This window comes from Dendrobium catenatum, unplaced genomic scaffold, assembly GCF_001605985.2.
Source record: "Dendrobium catenatum unplaced genomic scaffold, ASM160598v2 fragScaff_scaffold_231, whole genome shotgun sequence".
Lineage (NCBI taxonomy): Eukaryota > Viridiplantae > Streptophyta > Magnoliopsida > Asparagales > Orchidaceae > Dendrobium > Dendrobium catenatum.
This window is the reverse complement of record NW_021318693.1, coordinates 1,704,288-1,730,708: the sequence shown is the minus strand read 5'-3', so window position 1 is coordinate 1,730,708 and position 26,421 is coordinate 1,704,288. Positions and strand designations below refer to the sequence as shown.

General features: G+C 35.4%; 3 protein-coding genes across 8 annotated transcripts in view; all 3 read left to right on the top strand.

The window, feature by feature from the left end:
* LOC110104194 (protein PHOTOPERIOD-INDEPENDENT EARLY FLOWERING 1) overlaps positions 1 to 3,113 on the top strand; it is a 64,197-nt gene extending 61,084 nt beyond the window's left edge. For all 3 annotated transcript variants that reach the window (XM_020833188.2, XM_020833187.2, XM_028693104.1), the window contains one exon: positions 1,997 to 3,113. In XM_020833188.2, the coding sequence (XP_020688847.1) occupies positions 1,997 to 2,402 (406 nt within the window). In that variant the 3' untranslated portion in view covers positions 2,403 to 3,113. The remainder of the gene's footprint in view (positions 1 to 1,996) is intronic.
* A 4,681-nt stretch (positions 3,114 to 7,794) lies between these two features.
* On the top strand, positions 7,795 to 10,640 carry LOC110104214 (putative clathrin assembly protein At2g25430). Its single transcript, XM_020833215.2, has 2 exons — positions 7,795 to 8,257; positions 8,427 to 10,640. Exon 2 carries the CDS (start codon positions 8,478 to 8,480, stop codon positions 10,404 to 10,406), a length of 1,929 nt encoding a protein of 642 aa, XP_020688874.1. The 5' UTR covers positions 7,795 to 8,257; positions 8,427 to 8,477; the 3' UTR covers positions 10,407 to 10,640.
* A 4,829-nt stretch (positions 10,641 to 15,469) lies between these two features.
* LOC110104203 overlaps positions 15,470 to 26,421 on the top strand; it is a 19,454-nt gene continuing 8,502 nt past the window's right edge. For 2 of the 4 annotated variants that reach the window (XR_003700099.1, XR_002304025.2), the window contains exons 1-5: positions 15,470 to 15,894; positions 22,473 to 22,729; positions 23,374 to 23,464; positions 24,226 to 24,292; positions 24,379 to 24,533. Coding sequence is in view for 2 of the 4 variants with exons in the window: in XM_020833199.2 (XP_020688858.1) it covers positions 15,839 to 15,894; positions 22,473 to 22,729; positions 23,374 to 23,464; positions 24,226 to 24,292; positions 24,379 to 24,432 (525 nt within the window). In the remaining 2 variants the exon portion in view is untranslated. Of the gene's footprint in view, positions 15,895 to 22,467; positions 22,730 to 23,373; positions 23,465 to 24,225; positions 24,293 to 24,378; positions 24,669 to 26,421 lie in introns of those variants that run through there. The other 2 variants (XM_020833200.2, XM_020833199.2) reach the window with 2 other exon arrangements.

Here is a 26,421-nt window from a genome sequence, read left to right as displayed (position 1 = left end):
GATTCTTGATTTTGTTGTCGTGATGCTTGATGTTTGTGATGAGGCCATTTGTATTGTGAAGAAGAAGAAGAAGATGGAGAAGAACAGATAAGGTTGTTGGAAATATAGAAAAAGAACGAGAGGAGAAGACTAGAGAGAATCGATCAGCCTAAGAAGCGGAAAAGAGAAGGACAGAAAGAATCTTTCAAAGAGAGGCAGCCTGAAGGGATTATAGTTCAGAGAACTAGCTCTGATTGATGAAGATTTTTTTTAATTTATTATACTGCTTATTAAAAAATGGTTATATATATATATATATATATATATATACACTTCACTTTTCTTTCTTCGCTTTGATTAGAAACTTGGTACTTTATTACAAATATATTGAATGCATCGCATCATTGCCTCTTGTTTCATTTTTCTCAATAGAATAGAATTTACCATATATTTTACTGTTTTTCTGAGCATATTTATCATGACACTTGTTTACTTTGTTAGTCAAATGTGTTCAGTTTAGTTGTGATTTCTAACACTGCTATGCTGTTTTAGTTAAAAAAACGTATTGTATTTTACATTCTTTAGTCTGGAGGCACTTTTTATTTATTTATTTATTTTGTTTAAGTCTGGAGGCACTTGACTATGTATCTGAGCAGTTTATTCTTTCATTCCATTCGCTTTTTTTATCTTAGATTTTTTGCAAAATCAGGTTTCATGTTCAAACTTTTTCTAGGTTGAGTGGCACTGTTCTCATTTGTTGGAAAATCTCATTTTTCCTAGCTCTTTCCTCTTATAAAATCCAGTTTCCAAATTAGAAATGAAGATTATTGATCTTCATCTCCACCATTGAAACATAGTATACACGATTAAATTTCATGTTTGTTTGGTTGCTAATCATACTAGTTCAAAGTCTTTGTTAATCAATTGCCTGATTAGTGGACATAGCAATCCATTTTAAATGTATAATGCATGTGCTTTCTATATTTGATATTTTGAACAAAACCTATGCATGTAATTTTGAAAATGTATTTCAGACGTAACTATTTTAGGCCTTTTATTTAAAACCCAATCAAATTCTACTGTAGTTGATGAATTACTGAAATATTTATTTGTTTTGAGTTTTTGTTCCAATAAAGTTCTCCTAATGTAGTTCTGATATTTTGTTTTCCATGATCCAAAGCAATGAAATGGTTAACTTGCACTTTCTATTTATTGAATTGTATCCTATTTCTCTCGTATATTTACACATACTCTCTCCATAAATATAGTATGTAATTTTATATATGTATATATATATATATATATAGATATATTTTAGTATATTTTAATAATTCAAACTAATTATATTTTTATTTCATATATGCCTTAATTCATAAACATCAAATACTCTTAAACTAGTAATGCACCTTCCTGACCTTCACATTTCAAATTTTACATTCTGCTTTGTCCGGGGTTCTTTTGTCATGGTTTTGTCTGGTGTTATGTGCCTTCCGCTTTGTGCTATCACCTTTTAAAAAATTGAAGGTACTCAATCTTCATGTTCAGAGTTAGATCCCTTAGATCCCTCTCTTCATTGTTTCTTTTTCGGCTATCTGTTCAAGGGACTATTCTTGCAAAGGGGACCTTTTCTACTCCACTTATCATCGACTTTGCCTGTGCAGAATATACTTTTGTACGTAATAAGTGTTTAGAAGAATGGCACAAGATCTTCGGGAATATGAAGAGCATTAATGTGGAAGAACTCACCTTCTGCAGTTCTATGTTCTGAGTTCCCAATAATAAATGCAATTACGATTTGTTATGTTTACTTAATTGACTTTATTTTTTTACTTTGTTATTTGGCATTTATGAGTAGATTTTTTGGATTATGTCGCAGAAATCTATACATAGAAAGATGCATATTAGTAGCATTTCTTTCACCATTTTTTCCTGTGGCCCAATTTTATGTTGATAGTATTTTCAACTGTTAGTTGGATCGTTTGGGTCACTTAATATCTCTCACTTTTCCAAATTGCAGGAAGGCTTCACAAACTTGCTTGGAGGGTGAATGCCCAGGATGGGCAACAGTTACTTTTCCTTTTTGTAATGCTTACAGATCTCGATCAGGCTCAAAGTCTCAGTATCTGGGCAAACAGAAGTCCATTGCTGACCAAGGGAGACCACCAAAATCCAAGATTCCGAGGACTATGGATTCACAAGAAGAATCTGGTTTGGTTGCAAAATCTTTCATGCCATCAACCAGACCAGTCATGGAGTTCGACTACTTGGATCAAAGTGTTTTACAGGGAGATGAAGACATTTCTGACTTGCCTTCATTGGAAGATTTACCCCTTATAGATTCTGTACCACATGAATATGATCCAGAATTACTACATGATTTGGAAGATATTGATTTACAACTAGATATTACTGACATTGGATGAGGCTTAATACATTATATGTGGGTGCTGTTTTGCATGCGAGAGCTTGTGGTCATCAATTGATACCATCAAGTTTCAAATTCTTCTTTGGGTTCAGCATTTCTAAGGAATGGATAGGCTGCAACTTGGCATGATATGGCATTTGGGCTGTGTAGGAGGGTGGCAGTCGAAATGAACGGACTCAAATGCTACAGCTTATTTATACGCACAGGAAGGCGGAGCAAAAAACTTGGTAGCAGTAGGATTGATCATATATCTCTCGAGGATCAATTCAACGAATATACTTTCCCTGCACACTTGGGGAAAGAGCTTGTAAGTTCTATCTATAGTTTACCTTATCTGGTGATATTTTTTCTTAGCTGGGCAGGTAGCCATTAGAAAGTTTTAGCTGCTAATGTAACCCAGAATGGAGGTGAAAAAAAAAGGAATGAATCATTTATGTTGTATCGGTGAGAAACGAACCCCTTCTCCTTTGGTCATTGTTGAATCGAGCGTTTCTCTCCTGTTACTGAATCTACATGTTTATTTCAAGCCTGAGCACTGTTAAAGAGGTATAGATTTGTCTTTTAACATCCTTCATTACATGCTTTGCCTGTTTTTGGAGGTTTGTTGTTTTTTATTTTTGATCTTTAGTAGACGTTTCCAGTGAATCAAGTGCTCATTTGAATGTGACATGTTGATAATTTGCTTATGAGTGATATAGCTTTATGCAAAGTTCTAACTTTGAGGCGCTTTCATGGCTTAAGCTAAGGAAGCTGTTGTATTAGCAACAAGTTTATACTCCACATAAAATACATGTTGAGTAAGGCTTCTTTTGGGATAGCTTTCTTTTTGCTTCTTAAAGCAATTTTTTAGTAAAAAAAGTTGTTTTAAGAAGCAGAAAGAAGCCATCCCAAACGAAGCCTAAGTTACTCTGAAGCCTTTGTACTGTCATTAGCAAAATCGAGTAGTTTAGAACTTCACTGGGTGAAAAATGCTTTGCTGCAAATAATGGAAGAACTAACATACATTTATTTCACATTTGCATTTGGTTTGAACTATGAAATGAAGTAAAGGATGTATTTAAGATTTCTTTTTTTTGTTCGAGTGAAACAAATGTTGTCAAATCGTTCATTGATGGTGAAGCTTTAGAGCAAAGGAGATCTAAATGATATAATTCAATCTATCATGGATCTAAAGCTCCTCACTGAACAAAGTGTGCCTTTAACTTTCACTACTTCCCCTCTTTTATTGCTGTGTTACTCGTCACTTGTCTTTGTATTGGTTTTTCGTTGTTTTTGTCCTATTTGGGTGTTGTCCGCATGCTTATTGCTCCATCACTGTGCTATGCTAGCTTTCACGCCTGTTGCTTTCTCTTGCTTGCTTTGCCATTATTTCAATTGTTGCATTAAAAGGATCTGTTATATCCACCGAGGCTTAGAGTGGTTGGTGGGTGAGTACAGTTGGGAACCCCTATTCTAGGTTCAAATCCTCTCTATTGCGGTCGGGAACCCCCATCCTGGGTTCGAATCCCCTCTACTGCAACCTCGCCTCTTCAGTGGGGCAAAGTAAGTGTGAGCCCGATGATGGTGGGTGGCCTCGTCAGGTTCCTTTGAGGGATTAGTTACGCCGCCGAGCACTCCCTTTGGAGTGGTAGCGGTAGATACCCTGTTCCAAAAAAAAAAATCTGTTATAAAATTATTGTGAGAGAAAAGTACTCTGAAATTTATTATGAACATTGTAATTCTTTTGGATGATGTTTTTTCATAACTATTATTTTTTAATATATTTTATTTTAAAAGATTATTTCACCTCACAAGTTTTTGTTGAAAATAACAATAAAATTGTCAAACATTACTGCGGGAGCTTTGCACAGCGAAAAACTTTGAAAAAGCTGCTTAAAAAGATGCTTGGTGAACTGTTATATGTTGCTGAAATTGCTATTTGTAGCTTTTCAAGTATTTTTCTTCTGTTGGATCAACTGGACTGCCGTTTGCTACTATTTGGATAGTTATTTATAAGCAATCTCTTCGTTTGCCCTGTAATTGAATATGTTGAAAGATTGCCTTTTTTTTTTTCTCTTTTAACAAGTTTAGGCTTCGTGTTTTAAGTATAAAAATTAAAATTTTTGTGCTACAAAATAACTTTAAAAAGCATTAAGAAAGACGTCTCAAATGAGTTTTAATGCTCAATTCAAACGTATATATATAACTCTTTGAATCCAAAACCTTTTGATTGAAAGCTCATGGCATTGATCAATAGGGTAGGCTAAGGTGGCTTGTATGCTATTTCTTTTTGGCTTACTATTTGTTTTTGTTCTAAGCCTATTTTTGTATTGCATGCTTCATAGCTGGAAAAATATTCATGATATTTTGATATAAATTATACCAAAATATGCTGAACTAACTAAGCTAATAACATATGATATCAACTTATTCAACTTATTATTGCTTTAAATAAGGCTTCGTTTGGGGTGGTTTTTTTGTTGCTTTTTAAAATAAATTTTTAGTACAAAAATTTTAATTTTTATATCAAAAAAATTGTTTTAAGTAGCAGTAAGAAAGCAATCCCAACACAGTTAGGTGTAATGAGATACTTAGAGTTTGTTTGGGATAATTTTCTGGTTGTTTTATTTTTCAGTTGGTAATCATAATTTTTATTTGTTTATTATTTTTTATTATTTTTTCAGAATTTTCTATAATGAAAAAACTGTTTTTTATCATTATAATATTGAAGTTTTATTTGCAGCAATTTTACAATCTAACTCTATAAAATGTTGTAGACTTGTAGTCCTCTTAAATATTAGGGTTGGCCAGTTCAATAGTTATCTTGCAAGTAGATTGAGAGAATATATAAGCCTATTAAGATTCGCAAAAGAGAAAGGTTGGTTATTTTAATAGCTTAAATATTCATATTGATTTGTTCCTCTAATTATTTTTTGAGCTTTAATTATTATTTTTTCTTTTAATATCTGCTTTGCTTTTTCCAAAATTTCCATGATTAGAAAAATAAGCAATGAAATTATTTTAATTAAAAAATTATAATTGAATTCCGAATAATTTAAATTTATTAAAGACCGCTTCAAAATTTTGTAAATAAATCATAATCTCTGAATGAAATGGGCCTGAAATTAGATAATGTTTAGATATCTAAGTAAATTTTAGAGTCCTGTTCGACGATCTCAGCCAAGAACTATTGTCGCCTAACCACTGTTGCTTGACCGTCGTCGTGTCGCACGATCATCGATGGTCAAGTATCATCGTCTAATAATTATTGACCGATTATCATCGCACATTTGCATTCATTTGACGACAGATTTCTAACCATCATTGAAACTATTGTGAATTACATTACCATTATATCCCATTATACCCTAATTTATTTAATTTTTCAAAGTATAGGATTTGTTAAGAATTTAGTTGCTTTATAAAGTAAATTTTTAGTAAAAAATTAATTTTTTATATTAAAAAACTGTTTTAAAAAATAGTAAGAAATCAGTCAAAGTTATCAATCATAGTTCTGAATTAAGAAACTATTGATTGATTAAAAAAAGAACAACAAAAGGAAATATCAGAGTTTCTTTCCAGAAAAATAGAAACTTGACATTTAGTAGAAAGAAGAGAACCTACCCCTTCCTACTCTAAAGAAAATGAGGAGCCAACTGACCAACTGCCGTTCTTCTATGTCTGCTCAAGGAAAAATATTAGGTCCGGTATCCCGATTCGTCCGAACACCAATTCAGATGCGTCACGTCATCAAAATCCATCGGGACCCAGAATATTCGCATGACGTGGCGCGTCTGGATTGGATGTCCAGACTTCCGGTGACCGGACGTAATAATTCAAGAGGAGATAAGAGGATGATCAACTCATTATGAAGAAGGGAATGGAATTTACATCATGGAATTTTTGCTTATTGCTTTATAAATCAATTTTCTAATAAAAAAAATTTTCGCTTATAAAAGATTGTGTATTAAAAAATTGCTTATGTAAGCACAAACAATTGTTTGAGATGATTTTCTTATTGTTTCTTAAGGCAATTTTTTAGAATAAAAATTTTAATTTTTATACTAAAAAATTAATTTAAAAAACAGTAAAAAATTATCTCAAACGAAGTCTTAATTTTAGATGGCTGTCATAGTTATGTTTGACTAGATTTTCTTATGACTTTGAAAATTTTTATGATGAGAAATCATTTATCATAATCAAAATTATTAGTGTGATAATTAAAATAGAAATTGTTATCTATTTTTATAAAAGAGAGAAGTTTTATGATGGTTAGAAGAGTATTATTCAGCAACTTTTATTTTTGATTTTTTTTTTATGGAAATCAATAAAATGTTCTAATAATAAATTATGATCATGATGATAGGCTTAGGCTTCATCTGAAACTATTTTTTTACTATTTCTTAAAATAATTTTTTAGCATAAAAATTTAATTTTTTGTATTTAAAAATTACTTTGACAGACAATAAGAAAGCTATTCGAAAATTACTTAAAAACATTTTTTTAACATAGGATAATAAATTTATGAAAAAAAAAACTTCTTATTGCACAATTTCCTCAACAAATATGACAAAAATAATAATTAATTACTAAAGAAGACACTTCGTATGGCAGCAAAGAATATCGCTGCTTGTTACCATCATGAAATACCTACTTACATTATTTAATACAATATTATTTATTCGCGTGTCAATTATTAGGAATGCAAGCGATCTAATTACGTTTACCATTAATTAATAATTTATTATTAAGATATGTAACCCGAATTTTTATTTAAATATTAATTTTTATTATATGAGTAAATATTTTGATATTTTATTTTTTACTATATATTTTACAATAATATTTCTCATTATGAATAACAAGAGAAAAGATTCGAAATTGGGAAGAGAAAAGGTTCAAATTAATCTTTTAACTTTTACAAAGAATTAGACTTAGTTTGGGACGGTTTTTTCCAAGGTTTTGAAAATCGGACCGGACAACGAAATGGAACTAGAAGAGGCTCACGATTCGACCGGTCTAACCGGGGTCGAACCGGATGACGCTAAGTAATTAGAAATTATTTAGTCCTTTTATAAAAGATAGCGGTTATTTTTAATCATTTTATTGAAATTAAATTAAATAATTTTATTAAATATTTTACATAAAAATTTAAATTTCTTTTAATTAAAACTGAGTCATAATATTCCGACTTCTTTTTTCTTTATTAAAAAACTTCGAGAAGGATAGTTAATGGGGATATGATCCGGCGACAAAAATAAAAATAGAACAATTTATTTATGGCATTTTTGCCGTATCCTCTCCGCCACTTATCAGTACTAACCCTAATCGCGTTGAAATAAATAAATAAATAAATAAATAATTTAATAATTTATAAAGAAAAACGTATTATGTCCACCTCCTATTCACATCCAGTACTTTCTCGACCTAAATAGTTTCTGAATCGCGTGAGCGCGATATCGCAGCTGGTAAAAGCAAGAAGAACCAGAAGCTTGGTGCGGCACCAGAGGAGAGAGAGAGAAAGAGACGAGGAGGTGTCGCAGAAGAGACAGAAATACCAGTCTGAAATCTGGCTATCTCATCCGAACATCCATCGTTGATCTTTGCTCTTCCGACGTTTCCGGAATAGATCCTCACCTCTTTTTCTCGGGATCCTTCTGTTTTTCCGGCTGTCGTTTGGATCTCGCCGGGCTGACCTTGATTTGGTCAGAGCCGATTGGAGGCTGAGCCAGATCTGAGGTTTCTGCTGTGATACCGCGCAGATCCCGCGAACCGGAGTCGCTGAAGAGGAGATCGAAGATCTTTTTTTTTTTTTGGGAAAAATCGAAGATCTTTTGGACGGCTTGGAAGTGGATCGCCTGCGGAGTGGCTCAGGTAATAGTAGCTCCGTTTCGTGAAGGTCGGGTTTATAGCAGTAATCCCCTTGTTTGTTTTGGGGTATCAATCAATCCTGAGCCTCGAAAGACGTGATTGCTTATTTGTACTGTTTTGAAAGGCAATAGATTTCGTTCCATTTTAATCTTGGCTATAAACCACTTCTTAGGTGGATAGAGAAGAGGAAGGAAGAAGGGGGTTGAGGTAGGAAGAGAGAAGAATGGCGCCGAGTACGATCCGGAAGGCGATCGGTGCGGTGAAGGACCAGACGAGCATCGGCCTTGCTAAGGTGTCGAGTAACATCGCCCCCGACCTCGATGTGGCTATCGTGAAGGCGACAAGTCATGACGATGAGCCTGCTGATGAGAAGTACATACGCGAGATCCTCAGCCTCACCTCCTACTCCCGCGGATACGTTGGACCATGCGTGGCCACCGTCTCTCGCCGCCTTGGTAAGACCCGTGACTGGATCGTTGCCCTTAAGGCTCTCATGCTTGTCCACCGCCTCCTGGCCGACGGGGATCCGGCCTTTCACCACGAGATCCTCTACGCCACCCGACGCGGTACGCGCCTCCTCAACATGTCCGATTTCCGCGATGAGGCCCACTCCAGCTCTTGGGACCACTCCGCCTTCGTCCGAACCTACGCCCTCTACCTCGACCAACGCCTCGAGTGCATCATCTATGACCGCAAGCAGACCGCCGCCGGTGGCGGTGGCGGTGGCGGTGGCGCTGGCGCTATCGTACCCTATGGCGGAACCTACAACTCCCCACGCGATCAGCAGCAATGGAGATCACAGGCCCCCTACCACTATTCGGATTATGGTGATCCCGACCCTTATGGCGGGGGCAGCTATGGGAGGAACTCAACTTCGTTTTCTTCGCCTCGGCAAGGTGATGAAAAGAAACCCGCCACTCCTCTCCGGGAGATGAAACCTGAGAAAGTGTTGGGTCGGATGCACCAACTGCAGCAGCTGCTCGATCGGTTTCTCGCCTGCAGACCTATGGGCTTGGCTAAAAGCAGCAGGATGGTTTTTGTTGCGCTCTACTCAATTGTTAGAGAGAGCTTCCAACTTTATGCCGACATCTGCGAGATACTGGCTGTGCTGCTGGATCGCTTCTTTGACATGGAACATGCCGACTGTGTGAAAACCTTTGAGGCCTATGCTAGTGCAGCGAAGCAGATTGACGAGCTCACTGCATTTTACGCATGGTGCAAGGACACAGGAGTGGCCAGGTCGTCGGAGTATCCAGAGGTGCAACGCATAACAGATAAGCTTCTGGAGACCCTCGAGGAATTCATGAGGGACAAGGCAAGGAGGCCAAAAAGCCCACCAAGGCAGGAAGAGCCTGCAGTGCAGGAGGAAGAGCCAGCGCAGGATATGAACAGCATAAAGGCTCTTCCTGCCCCATCTGACTATGAGGAGCAACCTGCACCAGAGCCGGAGCCCAAACCAGAACCGGAGCCCCAGCCTCAGCCTCAAGGTGATTTAGTTGATCTTAGGGAGGATGCAGTGACAGCTGATGCGCAAGGAAACAAGCTTGCATTAGCCCTTTTCTCCACTGGCGCTGGGACGGCAAATGGGACATGGGAGGCATTCCCTTCAGGGGAAGGTGAAGTAACCTCTGCTTGGCAGACACCGGCAGCCGAGCCAGGGAAGGCTGATTGGGAGCTCGCATTGGTTGAGACAGCCAGTAACCTTGCAAAACAGAAGGCTGCATTGGGAGGAGGCTTTGACCCTCTCCTTCTCAATGGCATGTACGACCAGGGTGCTGTTAAGCAGCATGTAAATGCTCAAGCGAACTCAGGAAGCTCGAGCAGCGTGGCTCTCCCGGCGCCGGGGAAAACTGCTACACAGGTCCTGGCCTTGCCAGCACCCGACGGCACCGTTGAGAACATCGGAGGAGACCCCTTTGCCGCCTCACTCTGCATCCCTCCTCCATCCTATGTGCAGATGGATGAAATTGAGAAGAAGCAGCGGCTACTGCTGCAGGAGCAGCAGCTGTGGCAGCAATATGCAAAGGATGGAATGCAGGGCCAGGCTAGTCTTTCTAAGCTCAACAATGGCTACTACTACCCCAACCCAGCTATGCAATATGGGATGCCGATGATGCCACCGCCTGCCGGATTCTACTATCCACATGTGTAACAATCTTCCTCTCTTCCCTTTTGCCCCACTTTATTTTGTCCTGTGCTTCATTTTTGTGCCTTTGTGTGTTGATGTTAACTTTTGTTGTTCCATATTTCCGGATGTATTTTCAACATCGATTGCTATGTTCATTGCCGAGCCATTATAGTTATATTGTACTTAAGCTGTTGTACTTATTCTTAATGGATGACTGTGTTGCAGTGCATCAGATGCTATTTTATTTTTTAATCTTAAGATATTTGTATTGCTACTTCATCTTGGTTGATCTGCTAGAAAACATGTGATGATTGATGGTGCTAGAAAAAGGAAATGTTAAGATTGACATAGGATTTTCCCTTTGAAACTAGGCATTTGATGCTGTTTCATGCATTCTTTTATATAAGAGCATCTCCAAATGAATGCCAAATATGTGTATAACGTTGTTTGGACGCTGTAGCTGAACGTCAAATCTTCCGCTATTTGCTTGCGGGTGAATAGTACGACGCTAATATTGGCGTTGAACTGTTCACCTACGCGATTTTTCTGTCTCAACCGGATTTGCCGAAGAAACGCTCGAAAGAAGAGGAGAAAGACGGTTACCTTCGCCAAAGCGTGCAAAATGGAGTTCGATTGGAGATGAATCACCACATTTTTTAGTTTCACTGCATTTTGGAGTGAAAAATAAAATTTTGGGTTGGAGATGCTCTAATATGGTGCAGAAGATTGGAGGAATGGGAGACCATATGTGTGAAAGATGTAGAGGATAGAGCAGATTTATGGAGGAAAAGGTAAAAAAGGTATATTTCAATTAACAAAAACACAGTAGTGAATTAGGATGAATTATTCAGTGCAGACACCGGATTGGAAAATCATCCAGTGTTTTCTCTGTCTACAATAAAAGCGCGGCTCATTGCGTTTTTATTATAGACTGAGAGAAAACCGGACAGTTATCTGTCCGGCGTTCAAACAGAATAATTCTCAGTGAACTAGAGAGAATTTTCAGGTTTTGACAGTGGAAGCAGGAAAATTTAAAGTTCCATATAGGTCAGGAAACTGTTCTGGTTACAAAAGGAGCTTTTCTATATAAAGGTAATATATTATGCATATATTATAATCATTCTGGTGAAGGTTCTGTTAGTATTATTACAAAATTATTTTGTTTTTGTTGGGGGAAAAGAACTGTCACATCAATCGAGTGTGGTATCCATATCACACAATTATAATTGCGTTTTCATACACACAATCAAGCAACTTGTGGGAAAGCTTCTCGTGAAGAACTTCTGAGGCTCTCTCATGTCTATTATAGAAAGTCTGATCATGAAGAATTTCTCCTTCATCACATAGGTTGGTGAGGATTCCTTCCCTTGAGAGTAAAAGTCTAAATAATATTTAGTATATAAGAAATTAAGGTTTTTTTTTTAATACAATTTGTTTACTATTTTGTAAAGATGTTGTAGAGAAATTAATTTTTTGAAGTTGTAGAAAGTGGTTTTTTAGTATAATTTTTTTTTTTAAATAATAGTCAAATAACAATTATTGTTGCGGTCTGAAGGGCAAAGCAGTAAGAAAATTGTCGCAAATAAAATTTAATATTTTATGCTTTTTTTTTTATTTTGCAATTTACCGGCCTGCTAAAACTTTGGACTTGTTCCTTGAATTTGCTAGTGGCATTATTCGTAGAGGGGTCTGTTTGGGGAGAAATTATTACGTGCGGAGTCTGTACGTAGAGTTACGTCCGGACTTTAATAAAAATGTGGCACGTGTTCTTGTACACAGTGTGTATAAATTTGTATACACTTTACAATTGTGTACATAGTGTGTATATTATGTATATAAGTTTGTGCACACTACTAAGTACCTATTTTTACAATTTGTGCATAGTGTGTACAATTCTACACATTGTGTATAATCATAGGTGACGTGTTTTTATTGGAGTCCGGACGTATCCGGACTCGCACGTAATAATTTCTCCTGTTTGGGGAGGCTAAAGCTTTTGATAAAGGTGATTGTAAAATTGTTGTGGGGAAAATAATTTTTTTTAAGCTGCTATGAAAATCAGCCTCATTAGTATGAAAATATATTGAAAGTAGTAAAAAATAGTAATTATATAAAAATTATGATTTTAATCTTAAAGCAACAAGTGTAGATAAAAAAATTATCTCAAATGAATTCCTAATCTAATTTGAATTAACAAATAATTAACTTGTATCAATCATAATTATGACATTAAATGGAGCCACTGCTCGGAATCAATTGATCAGGTCAACATTCTTGAGAGGCTATTCAGGCTAACATTTTGACTTTTGAGAGAGTAGTTGGTGACCATTTAGGTTGAATTATTCCTATATCCGTCAAAGTTCCGAGCACACGCTTTGTAAGACTGGATCCATAGGCCCACACAGTTTTACATGGGCCATACTTAAATGTGAACCCAAGGCCGGTCCACTTATTACATAGTTTTCACATGTGGGCCGCAAAAGTGCAGGTTGTTTTGAGACAGCTTTTTTGTTATTTTGCTTTTCATAATACTATCATATTTTTATGTGCTATTGTTTTTTGTTTTTCCAGATAATGTTATTGATATATCATAAAAAAATTATCTTGATCGGGCATGAATTTTGAGGCAAAATCAAGCCGAAAACTTCAAAAATTAAATCTGGGATCACTTGAACTCCAATTTGAGCGAACTTACAATCAAACTAAGCGACTCAGAAATACGAACCCAACGACACCAAATTCGACTCAATCCGAGCCCAAAAAGAGTCCAAATCAAGGACCTGAAGCGCTATTAGAAAGTTCGAACCACAATTTGAGTTACCAAACGATTTTGAAACATGACTTGCTTATTAATCGAATCGAGCGGCTCGACAAGATGAATACAACGAGTCCAAGATCATCAAATTCCGACATCATTAAGGCTTTCAAATGTCTGACGAACGGTACACGATCAACAATATTGGTTGTTCATCCAACCACTCCCCATTTACCCCTGATCTCTCATCTATTTACAGGTCATGCCACTCCAGAATATTTATATATAGACCCTCATTTCTCTTGAAAAGGGACCCAAGAAAGAAGAAGAAGAAGAGAAGGATTGGAGGGAAGAAACTCCTTCACGACCACCGCCGGAATTCTGCCTGACGCCAGAATTCTGTTCAACGCCTGAGTGACGCCGGAATTATGTTCAACGCCCAAGTGACATTGGAATTTTGCCCGACGCTCAAGTGATGCCGGAATTCTGCCCAAGGGATGCCGAAATTCCTTCTGATCTCCAACTGACATCGGAACTCTGCCCGAAGTTGTAACTGATTTTCAATCCATAAGTGATTATTGTAATTTGATCATCCTAAATTTTAAGGACGAGTCGGTCTCTTGTATTTCAAGCAAACACTAGTGGAACTTTTTTAACTGGGCATGACCTTGTGATTTTTCCCCTTTTAGGATTTTCCACGTAAAAATTTTGGTATTCTTTAATCTTCTGTTTGTGTGCTGAATATCCGTACAACGCTAAGACGAATACTTTCTGACTCTATCATCGCGTATATTCTTGCCCACAACAGTTATATTGTCCTAATTCTTATGGTCATATTTGTTAGAGAATAGTAGTTGTAAGAAAGATAATATTCTAATTTTTCATAAAAAAAAAAATTGTTGTATTAAAAGCAATTTTCAAAAAAAAAAAAAAGTTGTCATAGCAGCTTTACAACCACCTAAGGCTTTGTTTGGGACGGCTTCCTATTGCTTTCTAAAAAAATTGTCATATCAGCTTTAATTTTTGTATCAGAAAGCTGCTTTAGGAAGCAGTAAGAAAGCCGTTTCAAAATATTATGAAAAATTTAAAAGTCAATTAATTTAAATTAATGGCGGCTTAATTTAAAATTTCCAATTCATAGGGTAAACATTCTACATCATCAAATATTTTGAATTTTTTTTTCAAAATTCTTTGATAATTTTCATAAATTTTCACTATTTAAGTGATAATTATAAAAACTATTAAATAAATTCTTAAAATACCTGTTATATTTAGCTATGCTATTTAATTTGATTTGATGCTATTAAAAAGTTAGGCTTCGTTTGGGACGGCTTTTTTATTGCTTTCTAAAACGGAGTTTTAGTACAAAAATAAAAAAATTTGTACTAAAACTCCGTTTTAGAAAGTAATGAAAAAGCCGTCCCAAACGAAGCCTTAGTCAGCTTGATCTGGTCACAATTAGACTAATTTTTCAGTTTATGGCTCATAAACAAAATTGCATAGTAATGCTTAGAAATATTGTTATATCTCTTACGGACAGGAGGCGGTCGTGGGAGACGGACTCACGCGCTGAAAGAGCTCGAGCGGAAAAAATTCATATTGCAATAAAGAATTGAAAAAATAAAATATAATACATGAGCATTTTAACTTTTAAATCCTAGTATTTGCAACAAAACACCCCTAAATTTTATTTCTTTGAGTATTTACATATATACCACTTAAGACTATTTTATTTACATATTTAACACTCAAAATTCAATATTTATTAATATAATGCTTAAAACTTTAAATTACATAAAAAACATCACATTACCTACCATCAACATTATTTTCTTCATAGGGCTTCTCCTCCTCACACTGTCAACCCTATCTATATCCTTCCTTAAAAAATCTTGTCACAACTTTCTAACTTATTCTTCCTTATAAAGGGTTATCCTTCACAAACTATCTCCCCATTCCCAGTGAGATCCCATTTCTTCTTCTACGCATCTTCGTCGTTGTTCAAATTCAGCCTTCAGACGCTAACACTCGTCATCGATTGTTAGCTTTCACACGCTGCTAATCCCATTATTGTCAATTTTCAACAATGAGACCTCGATAGGTCTTTCTTAACTCTTCTTCATTGTTGCGGGTTTCATAATTTTAGTAGGAGTAAATTTTATGAATAGTAAAATTTAATACTAAAATTTATATATTACATATATAAATTGAATAATTTTAGTAGTTAATTAAATATTTTATTTATTTAGTTTTAGAAAAGAGCCAAAGTGTAACAGTCTAGAACAATGTAAGCAGCACTGCAGCAGTTTACCGTTTTGGATAAAAAGCCAAGGAAGATGAAAAAGAACTCCTTAATCAGGTAGCGCTCAGCGCTGCCGTCAAGATCAAATTAAACTTTACTATAAGTGATCGAAGCGCCACCGAAGGCCGGAAGCAGGGTTCCCTCAGTCCCTCTTGTGGTGGCTGGGGTTGGTTTGAATTTACTCAGATTGCCAGTTTTTTATTTTTAGGTCCTCCCTCGTCGATTCCGCAATCTCATGAAAATTTCGCCTGATGTACCTGGGATATACTTCACTTTCCTATCTTTTCGTATTTTAAGATCGATTCTAGGGCTCAGGAAGTACAATCTCTTATTTTCTCTGAATCGTCGTCGACGGGCGGTTCTCGGGTTGTTGATGGTGGATCTGGGGTTGTCACCTCGATGATATTCTGCAGATCTCTCTCTGCTTGGATCGGCCAGGTCTTCTCCTGCATGGGGTATGTATCTCGATTCTTTAACTTTATGCTATGTATTTCCTGAAGATTTTGGACTATGACAATTTCTTTTTGGTGTTATTTATGTGCTTGGTGATGAATCCAAGTCATGTTAGTTGCATTTTAGGAGGAGGATCGTTTATGAAAAGACTATACGTATTTCTGATCGCTTGGTTGGATTGGATGCTTTTGTAACTTTTTTTCTCTTTGCGGAACCAGAGGGCTCTCAAATCTTATTCGCCCGACCTTTTATACAATTTTTGGGAACATGAAGTGATTGAGCATGACTCACATGTTGAAATTGTTCCTCTACACCTTGATATGAAGATACTAAATGTTTCTTAGTTCCTAGTGTTGCTACTTAAATCTATGTTGCAAGTTGAGTTCTTTGCACCGTTACTACCATTGCCAAACTATCATATGATCTTTGCATAAGTTGATAATCAGATACCATGGTATGATGGAATGGTGATATCAAGAGCTGTGGCCTCAGGATTGTTATATATATGTGTCTTATTTCTATGGCTAACTTATGAGATGATCACGAACCAGTTCATCCACCACCAACATGGGTGACACCTTTCAAAACTTTAGAGAAGCGTTTCTTTCAACCTAGATGAGTTGGCGTTGTACTAATGATGCATTCTAAGATGGATCTATCCACACTGAAATCCGACTTGATTTTAGCAGGTTCTCCAATCATTTGAATTGACAACTTATCCTCGTGTTTAGTTTTTATGTCTTATGCATGTGAGTTTTCTTTTATTTTTGTATTTTCATTTCATTTAGCTTGCATAGAAAGCATAGAGAATCCGGAACATGTGATAAAAATTCCCCCTTTCTACACAATATGAAGGCCGTTATTGTATATTGAAAATCACTAAAGTTGAAGTATAATTTTTCTTGCTATTGCAAGTGCCCTCTCTCTCTCCTTCCTTGCTTGATTAGCCAAAAATCCCTCCCACTCTTCTTTTGGGTTTGTTACCATTTTCTATCAATAGTAATATTAGTATATGTCATTTGTCATACATACGCATAAAAAATATTAAAATTTTGAAAAGATATCTCTAAAAGTTTAGTGGCCTTCATTGCATAGTACTAGACTAATAAGACATGACTCAATTTTTAGCTAATTGAATGAAGCTGGCACATTTTCTTTTTTGATTTGGGTTTATCATTGTGTTTTGCAAAGATACAGGTTTGAGATACAGTAGCGGGTGAAATATTGGCGTGTGAAGTGTGTGCAATTAGATTTGAAACTGAGAATGATGTGAAGATCACATATGAGGGGGACCATGCAGGCGGATCGCATATGAATCGCATTGGTTTGCAACCGAAGTGACAATGAACCTATGGACACAAGCGGGCGAGGTAATATGATGCGGAACTTTTCATGGATGTGAGTTGCATGACATGGAGGGCATGTGGGTGACGAGGATGCAATTTATGGAAGGAAGAGTTGTAATGGCCAACAAAGAAACATTAGTCAATGTGGATGGACCTGAGGATGCGGAGGAAATCTTTGCAATAGGTTTTGAGGGAGGTGTAACTACATAAGTCAAAGTGGGTGAGTTCGAAGCTATCGACAGAGATCGGGTCATAGAGGAATATGTGGAATTTGATGTTGTTTTAATAAGCGGAGTGCAAGTGAAGGTGATTTCTTGAATTACTAAGTGGCTAGGAAGAGTGAGTTACTACGGTACAGAAATGCTGGAGTCATTAGAAGGTTTTACACCAAGTCAAGCATAATTTAGTAGATGGGCGCATGACTAGAAGTTGATGAAAGAAGAATCGAGGTTTGCTTTTATACCAAAATTGATATAGAATGGTTGTAATGGAAGGAAGAGGGAGAATGAAATTTTACTATAAGAGGGACTCACATGGAGAGAGATGAGAGAATAAAAGGAGGTAAGATATAGCAAGAGGGAGAAGAGGAACATGGAGAGAAAAGGGAAGAGAGAGGAGCCGAATGGAAAAGATCTTATTCAATTGATTGATTCCTTACTATTTCTTAAAATGGGATTGAATCATATGATATATTTTGAAAGCAAACCTAACATATCCAAAGAAAGTAAAATTATCCAAAAGGATTATTTCATATAAAGTAAATGTTATAAATCCAAAATCCTAATTCAAGTAAAGTAAATCCTAAGAATTCTTATGGCAATTAAGAAAAAAAAATTTCTTGAGACTTAAGATAAAATTTAAGTATAATATTGTGCATGTTTAAAAGTTTAAAAGTCATTAAAATGTTTATATATTTTAATTAATTGATATAAATGAAGAATAATACTTTTTTTGTCTTAAAAAATTCATGAGTAAATACACTTTTCAGTACTTTTTGACACATGTAGTTAGCTTGATTTGATTTTATTTAGGTGATTAACTATTCAACCTTGAGCCAATTTGACCCTATTCAAGATTGACACAAATTCATTAATTCGATTACTTGTCGAATCCAATTTTGTTAGAGGTTGGTTTAATTTGTTCTTATTTATGCCAGGAATGTCCTGCCAACTTTGATTCGAGTTGCGTTGAGCTAAAAGTTGATCGGATCCTTGTCAATTTTCAATCTCCTCATACAATTTATTATTCCAGCATGCATATATGCTCATAAAAAGAGAAGCATAATACTAAGTTAAGTGTTCCAGAGATGACGATGCTTAGGTGGATAGGTGGCTTTACCCTTAGAGATAGGATACGAAATGAGCATATACGTGAAAAGGTTGGAGTAGCTCCAGTGGAAGATAAGATTAGAGAGAGTCGCCTTAGATGGTTTGGTCACATTAAACGGAGGCCTTCCGATGACCCGGTTAGGAAAGTTGAGGTGTTAGATTTGACTTATGTTAACAAAGGTAGAGGTAGACCTAAAAAGACTTGTTTTGAAAATATTATAAATGATCTTTTTTTTATTAGATTTAAATGAGAATTTGACTTTTAACAAAACAAAATGGTGAAAAAGAATTCATGTAGCCGACCCCACATAGTGGTACAAAAGCTTGTTGTTGTTGTTGTTATTGTTGTTGCATATACACTCATAAATATATAAATTCATATGTTTATAGAATATGAATTTGTATATATACATTCATATACATTTCCATTTTATCTCCTATTAGCTTGATCGATTTGAGTTGGGTTTGACTCGTTAGTAAGCACTTCGACTTTGATTTGAGCTCTATTTGAGCCAAAATTGTATTCAATTTTTGAGTGATCTTCGATTTGCAAGCCAAATTCAAAATCCTAATTTTATCCTTTATTAAATTAGAAAAACTTTATATGGGATAATAGAAGTTAAAGATTATGAAAAAGGTAATATATTTATGTAAATAAATTTTCTCCGTATCTTACACCACGTTAGATGTTAACTAAAGAACATTTCATCATTAGTAATAAACTTAAACAAGTATGAACAAAAAAGCTTAGTTTGCTATATGTTATCCACACATACATCAAGTCTTACAAATTATATTATTTGTACCATTTACCCAATAACCCTTATACTAGTTATGTTTTCATCTCAACTATTTGAGTTTCTGCTAATTATATTTGAATAATGGATAGCTGATTGATAAAAAAATTTACCTTTATAAATGAGAAAAATAAAAAATTATAAGTTTTTTATTGAGCTTTTCCCCTTCAATCTAACTAATAGTATTATTATTAGCGCTTGTCATATATATAAGGATTATGCATTTTTATGTTATTTTTGATGAATAATTGGATACCTATATCTAAAGATGATGGTCAAATCATAATATATTTGTTAAGTAAATTTTGGAATGATTTTAAAATTTATACCGAAGCAACCAATCATCACTAAGTTGATGCAACCAAATGATTTTGATTACGAACCTCATATACACATAAAAACACCACTTAGGTATTGGAAAGGAAATATAACTAGCACAACCCCAACTATTTGGATAGATCTTATGAATAATTGTTCTTCATTAGCTTGTGATGAGCATTGCATGAGGTATTAGAAATATTTTGTGCAAATCTTTTTGCATAACTTCTATCAATAATATTTTCATTTATCACTTTTTATGCTTGTTTTAATGGCGCATCTTTTGTCATTTGATATACATGCCCAAATAACCCAAATAAACAGTAACGTCTATTTTTCACTTTTTATCTTTAATAGATATTACTCGGTCATCCCTCTAATATAATAATCCTTGAATCAATTCTTTATAGTTTTATCATACATCCAGATAAACATCCTCATTTTTGTCAGATCAATGTGATTATTAATGATTTTTTCATCACCTAATATTCAAATATATTCAATATACTCTAATTTTAATTTTATAAATTTACCTTTATATTTCTATGATATTCTTTATCTCATAGTCGTCATGTTGCACTTCTTCATTTTGATTGCATATTTTCAGCTTTTGAAGTTTTGTCCTCATCTATATCCTCATGTTTCTTATATTAATCTAAGATGCTCATCTAAACCTTGATATTAGTTATCTTCTTGCTATGTTGGCCACTAATTATTAGTATCTGATGTAGGCAAGGAATGGGTCAAAACAAGTTGAGTTGAAAATTTTGTAAGTTCTACTTGAATCAGCTCATTAATGAGCATCTTCTTGTGTTTCAAGCTCATAAATGCTTTCCTCTACTAGATATCAGCTCATTAATGTCTAGTAGAGAGCCTTTTTAGCTCATAAATTGAGGTTCATTCCCCCATTTGTTGTCCCTTTGGTTCCCGTGGATGGCTCCTTGGTTCCCGTGGATGGCCCTTTGGTTCCCGTGCCTTGGCTCCTTGGTTCCCAAGGCTATCTGCTGGTTTTTCGTGCTGGGTGGCCTTTCCCGTGCCTTGGTGCTTCGGTTCCGTGCGGGCCTCCTTGGCTTTTGCGGCTGCCTCTTCGGGTTCCGCCTAGGCTGCTTTCCCGTGGCTTTTGGGGGGCTTTTCCGTGGCTTTGGTGCTTTGTTTTTGGAGTTGACTGTTGGCTTTTCATATTCCCTATTTAAATAAGCTTTTAAATTAATGTTGTGGCTATTTGTATTCCCCTCTCATGCCTATATATAGAGATGTTTTGTGTATGTTTAAGATATGTTATGTGATTGATTTTTGGAAATGTAAACCTGCGGGTTTTATTGGAAAAGCTTGCGAGCTTGTTCCATTCTCCTTCTCATCTTCCCAGGAAATCTTGCGAGCTCTTTCCACTCTTCTTCTCGGCTTCTAACCTCTTTCGTCTCTCCGCAAGTGACCACCCCACCTGTATCCTTCTTCTTTTTGAAAGCAAGTTTAGGGTGTCATGTTTGAGTCAAGTTTGTAAGAGTCATTGTTTGTAAGTCGTTTTATTATATAAAGTTGTGTTTTATAGTATTTGTGTTCTTTTAAGTATTTTCTGTCTTTCTATCATCCTAGAAAGAGTTTGTTTTTGTGATAAAAGATTTGGGGTCCTCTCCCAAATTTTTTGATTGCATTAATTTAGTATTAGAGCAAGTTAGGAAGTCCTAGGTTGGTTTGTCAAATCTTGTTTTGGTTTGTCAAGTCAAGTCTTATTATAAGTTTTGTCAATCTTGTGAATCTAAGTTTTTTAGGTTGAGTCTTTTGAGTCTTTCTTTGAGTCTTGTTTTTGTGATAAAAAATTTGGGTCCCTCTCCCAAATTTTTGATTGCATTAGTTTCACACTCACTAAAATTATATAGCATATACTCAGCTTTATTCTATTAATTCCAAGTCCTCTAAACTTCTCATTGTTCAAAATTTTCAATTATTTTGCAGTCTTGTCAATTATAACTAAAAGGAAATATGACTGAAGTATGGCTGCATTGAACGTTGTTAATTAATAACTTAACACTTATTTGGAATAACTTGACACATTCAATTTTGTTCTTCATTTAACATTCACAATTTGTGATAGATAAACTTTGTTATCAGTTTTAACTCTTGCCTTCCTGTAATTTTCTGGGAGGCAAAATTAGAGCATTATCGTGCCTCAACAATTGCGTGCAACAAATGATGTCAAATCATCTTAATAACTTATTGTATCATTTGTATTGTTTATATATGTTCTTAAAACTTGTTTTTCATCACTTTTTGATGCTCTGGTAGAGAGAAAAACTTAATCCGTTCTTACAGTTGAAAGTATTGGAGCATAAGGGAAGTTGAATTGCTCCTTGGTCCTTTGTTTTTTTCCCGTATCTGTCAGCACGTACTTTTATTCCCTCATACTTTGTTTGACGGAAGAAATAACATCCTTGAAATATTGATTTCTTTATATTTCATGGTTGCCTGAACTCTTTGCGTTTGGGCATGTCCAAGAAATGCCTCTTTAACATTTAGTTTTGAAGTCTTAAGATTTCGTTTTGGCACGCTAATGCTACTGGTTTTTTCAAACTATTTCTTTGGAAGAAGTCTTATGAACCAAGTAGAAAACCACGTAGACCTATCCTTTTAGCTTGCAAAAATGGTTTTGCTGTGCTATCGTTTGTGAAACCGATCTCAATTGGTTTGATAAGGTTTATAATGATGACCATAGCTAATAATTCCACTTACACGACTGGAATTGAAATGTAATACTAATCCATTAGTCGGTTTATCCTGATTTGCAACAGAGCAGAAGCTGTCTTGGATGCTATACTAAACCAACTCCAATAACAGCAGTGGATGAGCCTTCAAAGGGTCTAAGAATTCAAGGTCAGTCTGTCAGAAAACCTAGTATATCAGACGACTTTTGGAGTACAAGCACATATGAAATGGAGAATAGTGGAGTTCAGTCTCAAAGAAGCATCTCTTCAATCAGTGCATCGGCTCGAGCTTTTGATCCTTATAGTGGAGCAGGAAGCTCAACCAATACACCCGAGTTTGTGAATCATGGTTTGTTACTTATGCATCTTCAAATCCATCTGCCTATTTTCAATGAGACATTTCCTGTTGATGCTGAAATTGATTATGATGCATGTAAAGGTTCAGAAACAATGCCAAAACTCGAAAATTTCTATGGCATTGTATGCAAAGATTGAAGAAAATAATATAATAAGTGCGTAATTAATTAGAAAGCTATGAGATGTGGTTGAAAAAGTTCAGAAACAATGCCAAAACTTTTTTTTTTTAATTTTTTTTTATTTTTTATTTTTTTTTTATTTTTTTAATGCTAAAACTTAAAAATCTTTGGTATTGTATTTAAAGATTGAATAAAATAACAGAATTAGTTTAAAATTTTGATCTGAAGGAAAAGCTAGATTCGTTTTCTTTTGTGTGCTTTGTTTTTGCAATGCTAGTTTGTGTATTTTGCTTTGATTCTCAGTTTTATGTAATATATTGTCTTTAAGAGCTGAAAAAATGGCAGAGAAATATTCAATAAGAAGGTCAAACAATGATGATTATGGTCATTACTTCATTTTTCTAATATCACCAACATACACAACTATTGACATCCTGGATGTTTCCAGCATGTAGAATTTTATATAGATAAAATTTAATTTAAGCAGTGTGCATGAAATACTTATTGTGAACCACAGGCCTTATTCTATGGAACCAAACTAGGCAGCAGTGGATTGGGGATAAAAAGGACCACAAAAAAACGGAGCAGGTTATTGATCCAAGATTAAGGTATGTCTATATTCCTCCTATGAAGAACATGTTGAAACATTATTGCCTGTGTTAGTTGACCATTATAACCACAAATAGTTGAAGCTTGGGATAAATGTGCCTTTTCTGAATGAAAACAAATGTGTCAGAAAGGTCGCTAATTTCTTCTTGTTTTAACTATTTACAATTGAATTATTTCACCCATTAATATGTTAGCAGCATCATAAATCCAACTGACTTTCATCACATGCAGGGGCTGTTTGGTAGCAGGATTTAGGCCGGATTTGAGCGAAATCCAGCCAAACGCCCTAAAATGCAAAACCAAATCTCACGGTAAATGAAAGCCACCGTAGACGGAAAATTCCGCCTTTCCGTGCTAAATCCTGGATTTTCGAAATCCTGTTTTTTTTCCGGATTTACGAAATCCATTGGCTCGAGAGAAAGAGTCCGATCGTTAAATCCGCTCTATAGCCCAACAGTCACACAAGATTTAATATGATTTATCATGAATGTTACCAAACAATTTTCAGGATTTAGGCCCCTTAGGATTTCCGAAATCCGGATTTAGAGGATTTACAAAATCCTACTTAAATCAAATCTTGAGTGCTACCAAACAACCCCGTAGCAATATCATTATAATGTATAACCAGTCTGATTGTGCTCCACCCATTCCTTTTTATTGTTATTATATTTGTCAATTTGAACCATAAATTTGGAAGCTAAACTCCATGAACCATACTCCTGCTCTTCTTGTATCACCTGTTTGTTTGTTCTTTATACAGTTGGAATGCAACATATGACAGTTTGCTAGGATCAAACAAGCCCTTTGCGCATCCTATTTCGCTCCCTGTAAGTTTTATCATATCTAATGAACAAACAAAACTCTATAGTCCTGCTCTTGCTTCTTTCTGTATTATAAGCTCCTCAACTTGCAGGAGATGGTAAACTTCCTTGTGCTTGTCTGGGAGCAGGAAGGTTTGTATGATTAGATTGCTGATGAGAGCACTATCAGATACTTTTCCTTCAGAGCAATTAGACTATAAACGCTTATATAAGCACCAGTGGCTTTTTCACCCCTCTATGAAAAAAGGTACACTGCGTCATTTGTAAAGGCTTGTAAGGAAAGCTGATTGTTAGTATATTATTTAGTGCAGTTCGCTTGCAATATTATTCAATCCCAAAAATTAGATTGAAAATTTTTATATATTTTTTCTTGTGTTCTGTTTGATCTTTTTTATTTATAATGACATGTTCTATTAGTTGGGTCAATGTTGATACACAAAAATTGCATTTATACATGAATGTGTTAGCCAGGTCGAGTTTGATCGAGTCGGGTCTTGAGTCAAATATATTTGAGTTGAGTCAACTTCAGACACATCCAATCCATTGACTTGAATTGACACTCCTAAGTGACATGATCATTGTTTGCATGCGTCGATTATAAAATTTATTCTCCTCTTGGTATGTGTTGACCTCTGCATATACTCTAAAAGGCAATAAGATTGAATAGAATGAAGATGATAAAAAAGAATGCTCCTTTCAAATGGATTAATGAATATTAAGAAATATTTGTTAAGTGTGCCCATCCTTATAGCATTGATTTGGGGACGCCTTTTATTTGTATGTAATAGTATTAGATGATTTCTTCAGAGCATTATTGACATAAAATAAAGAGGAAGATAAAGTGAACGCTCTTTATTACGAACAATTACTACGTTCTCTGACCGGACGTAGAGCTACGTTCGGTCATCAATAACATGTCACCATGTGCTCTTACTCTTTACCACGCGGCCCGACGACTTGACCCGGACCTGAACCCGGGAATGCTATGTTTGCGTATTGTGAGGTATTACTCGGTATTTGCTTGGTATTGCTCGATATTGCTAGGTATTGCTTGGCAATAACGAGAAATACCGCTCTGTGAAGACCAATATCGAGCAATACCGAGTTGTATCGAGTTTTTCTAGAAAAACTCGGTATTGCTCGGTATTTGCTCGGTATTGGTTATTGCCGAGCAAAATCGACCAATACCTAGCAATACTGAGCAATACCTAGCAAAATCGAGAAATACCGAGCCATCCTGGGTCCGTTCCGGGTCGGGTTGTCGGGGCGCGCGGTAAATAATGAGAATGCGTGGCGCGATTCTACTGGCGGCCGAACGTAGAGCTACGTCCTGTGACTGGACCAAATAAAAGTTCCTTTATTACGGTAACCAGATTTTAGGAGGGGAAAAAGAGATATCTGTAAATTGAGAAGCATTATTTGGCTGTGATTATTTTTGTTCAAAAGCTTCATCATTATATGATTTTTAATATGGCACTATTAAATTAAGATTAAGGTTAGAGTGCATAAGTTCTCGAATAGATTAAAAAAAATTCTTAATTTATGAATCATAAGATACACTTGGTATGACATAAAGCTTTCTATTAGTTATGATCAACTTAAAATTGTCTTTTGAGACAAACAACCACTCCAAGTTTATAAGATTTCCTTGGATGACACGGTTTATGGTGGCCTAAAAAGACCCTTCATTCAGGTTAGGTCAACAACCTCTTTTTGACTATGGAGCTGTTCGGTTGGATTAAACAAGGGTGTAAAATATTTCAAAAGTCGGTGTTTTGAAAATTTTGGTGTTTGATTGGCTCAAAAAAATGTAAAGGCAAAGCAAAGTAAATATAGTGTAAACTATTCTAGTTCATTTTTGAGGTAGATCAAACTAGCACAATTTTGAGCAAGAATAGTTTACATTGCAAGCAAGCTCGCTTGATTGCCACCAACCATCTATGACCACCACCGTTGTAGCCACCTTCAGTTGCCTCCCCGGTCATCATCAGGGTCCATGATAGTTTATGACGATGGAAATTTACTCCAGTTTATGATGATGGAACTTTAAGATCTTTTTTAAACCGGGTGTATCATCGCCCCGATCATCATCATCTTTAAACTTTACACTATATTTATTTTACTTAAAAAAAAAA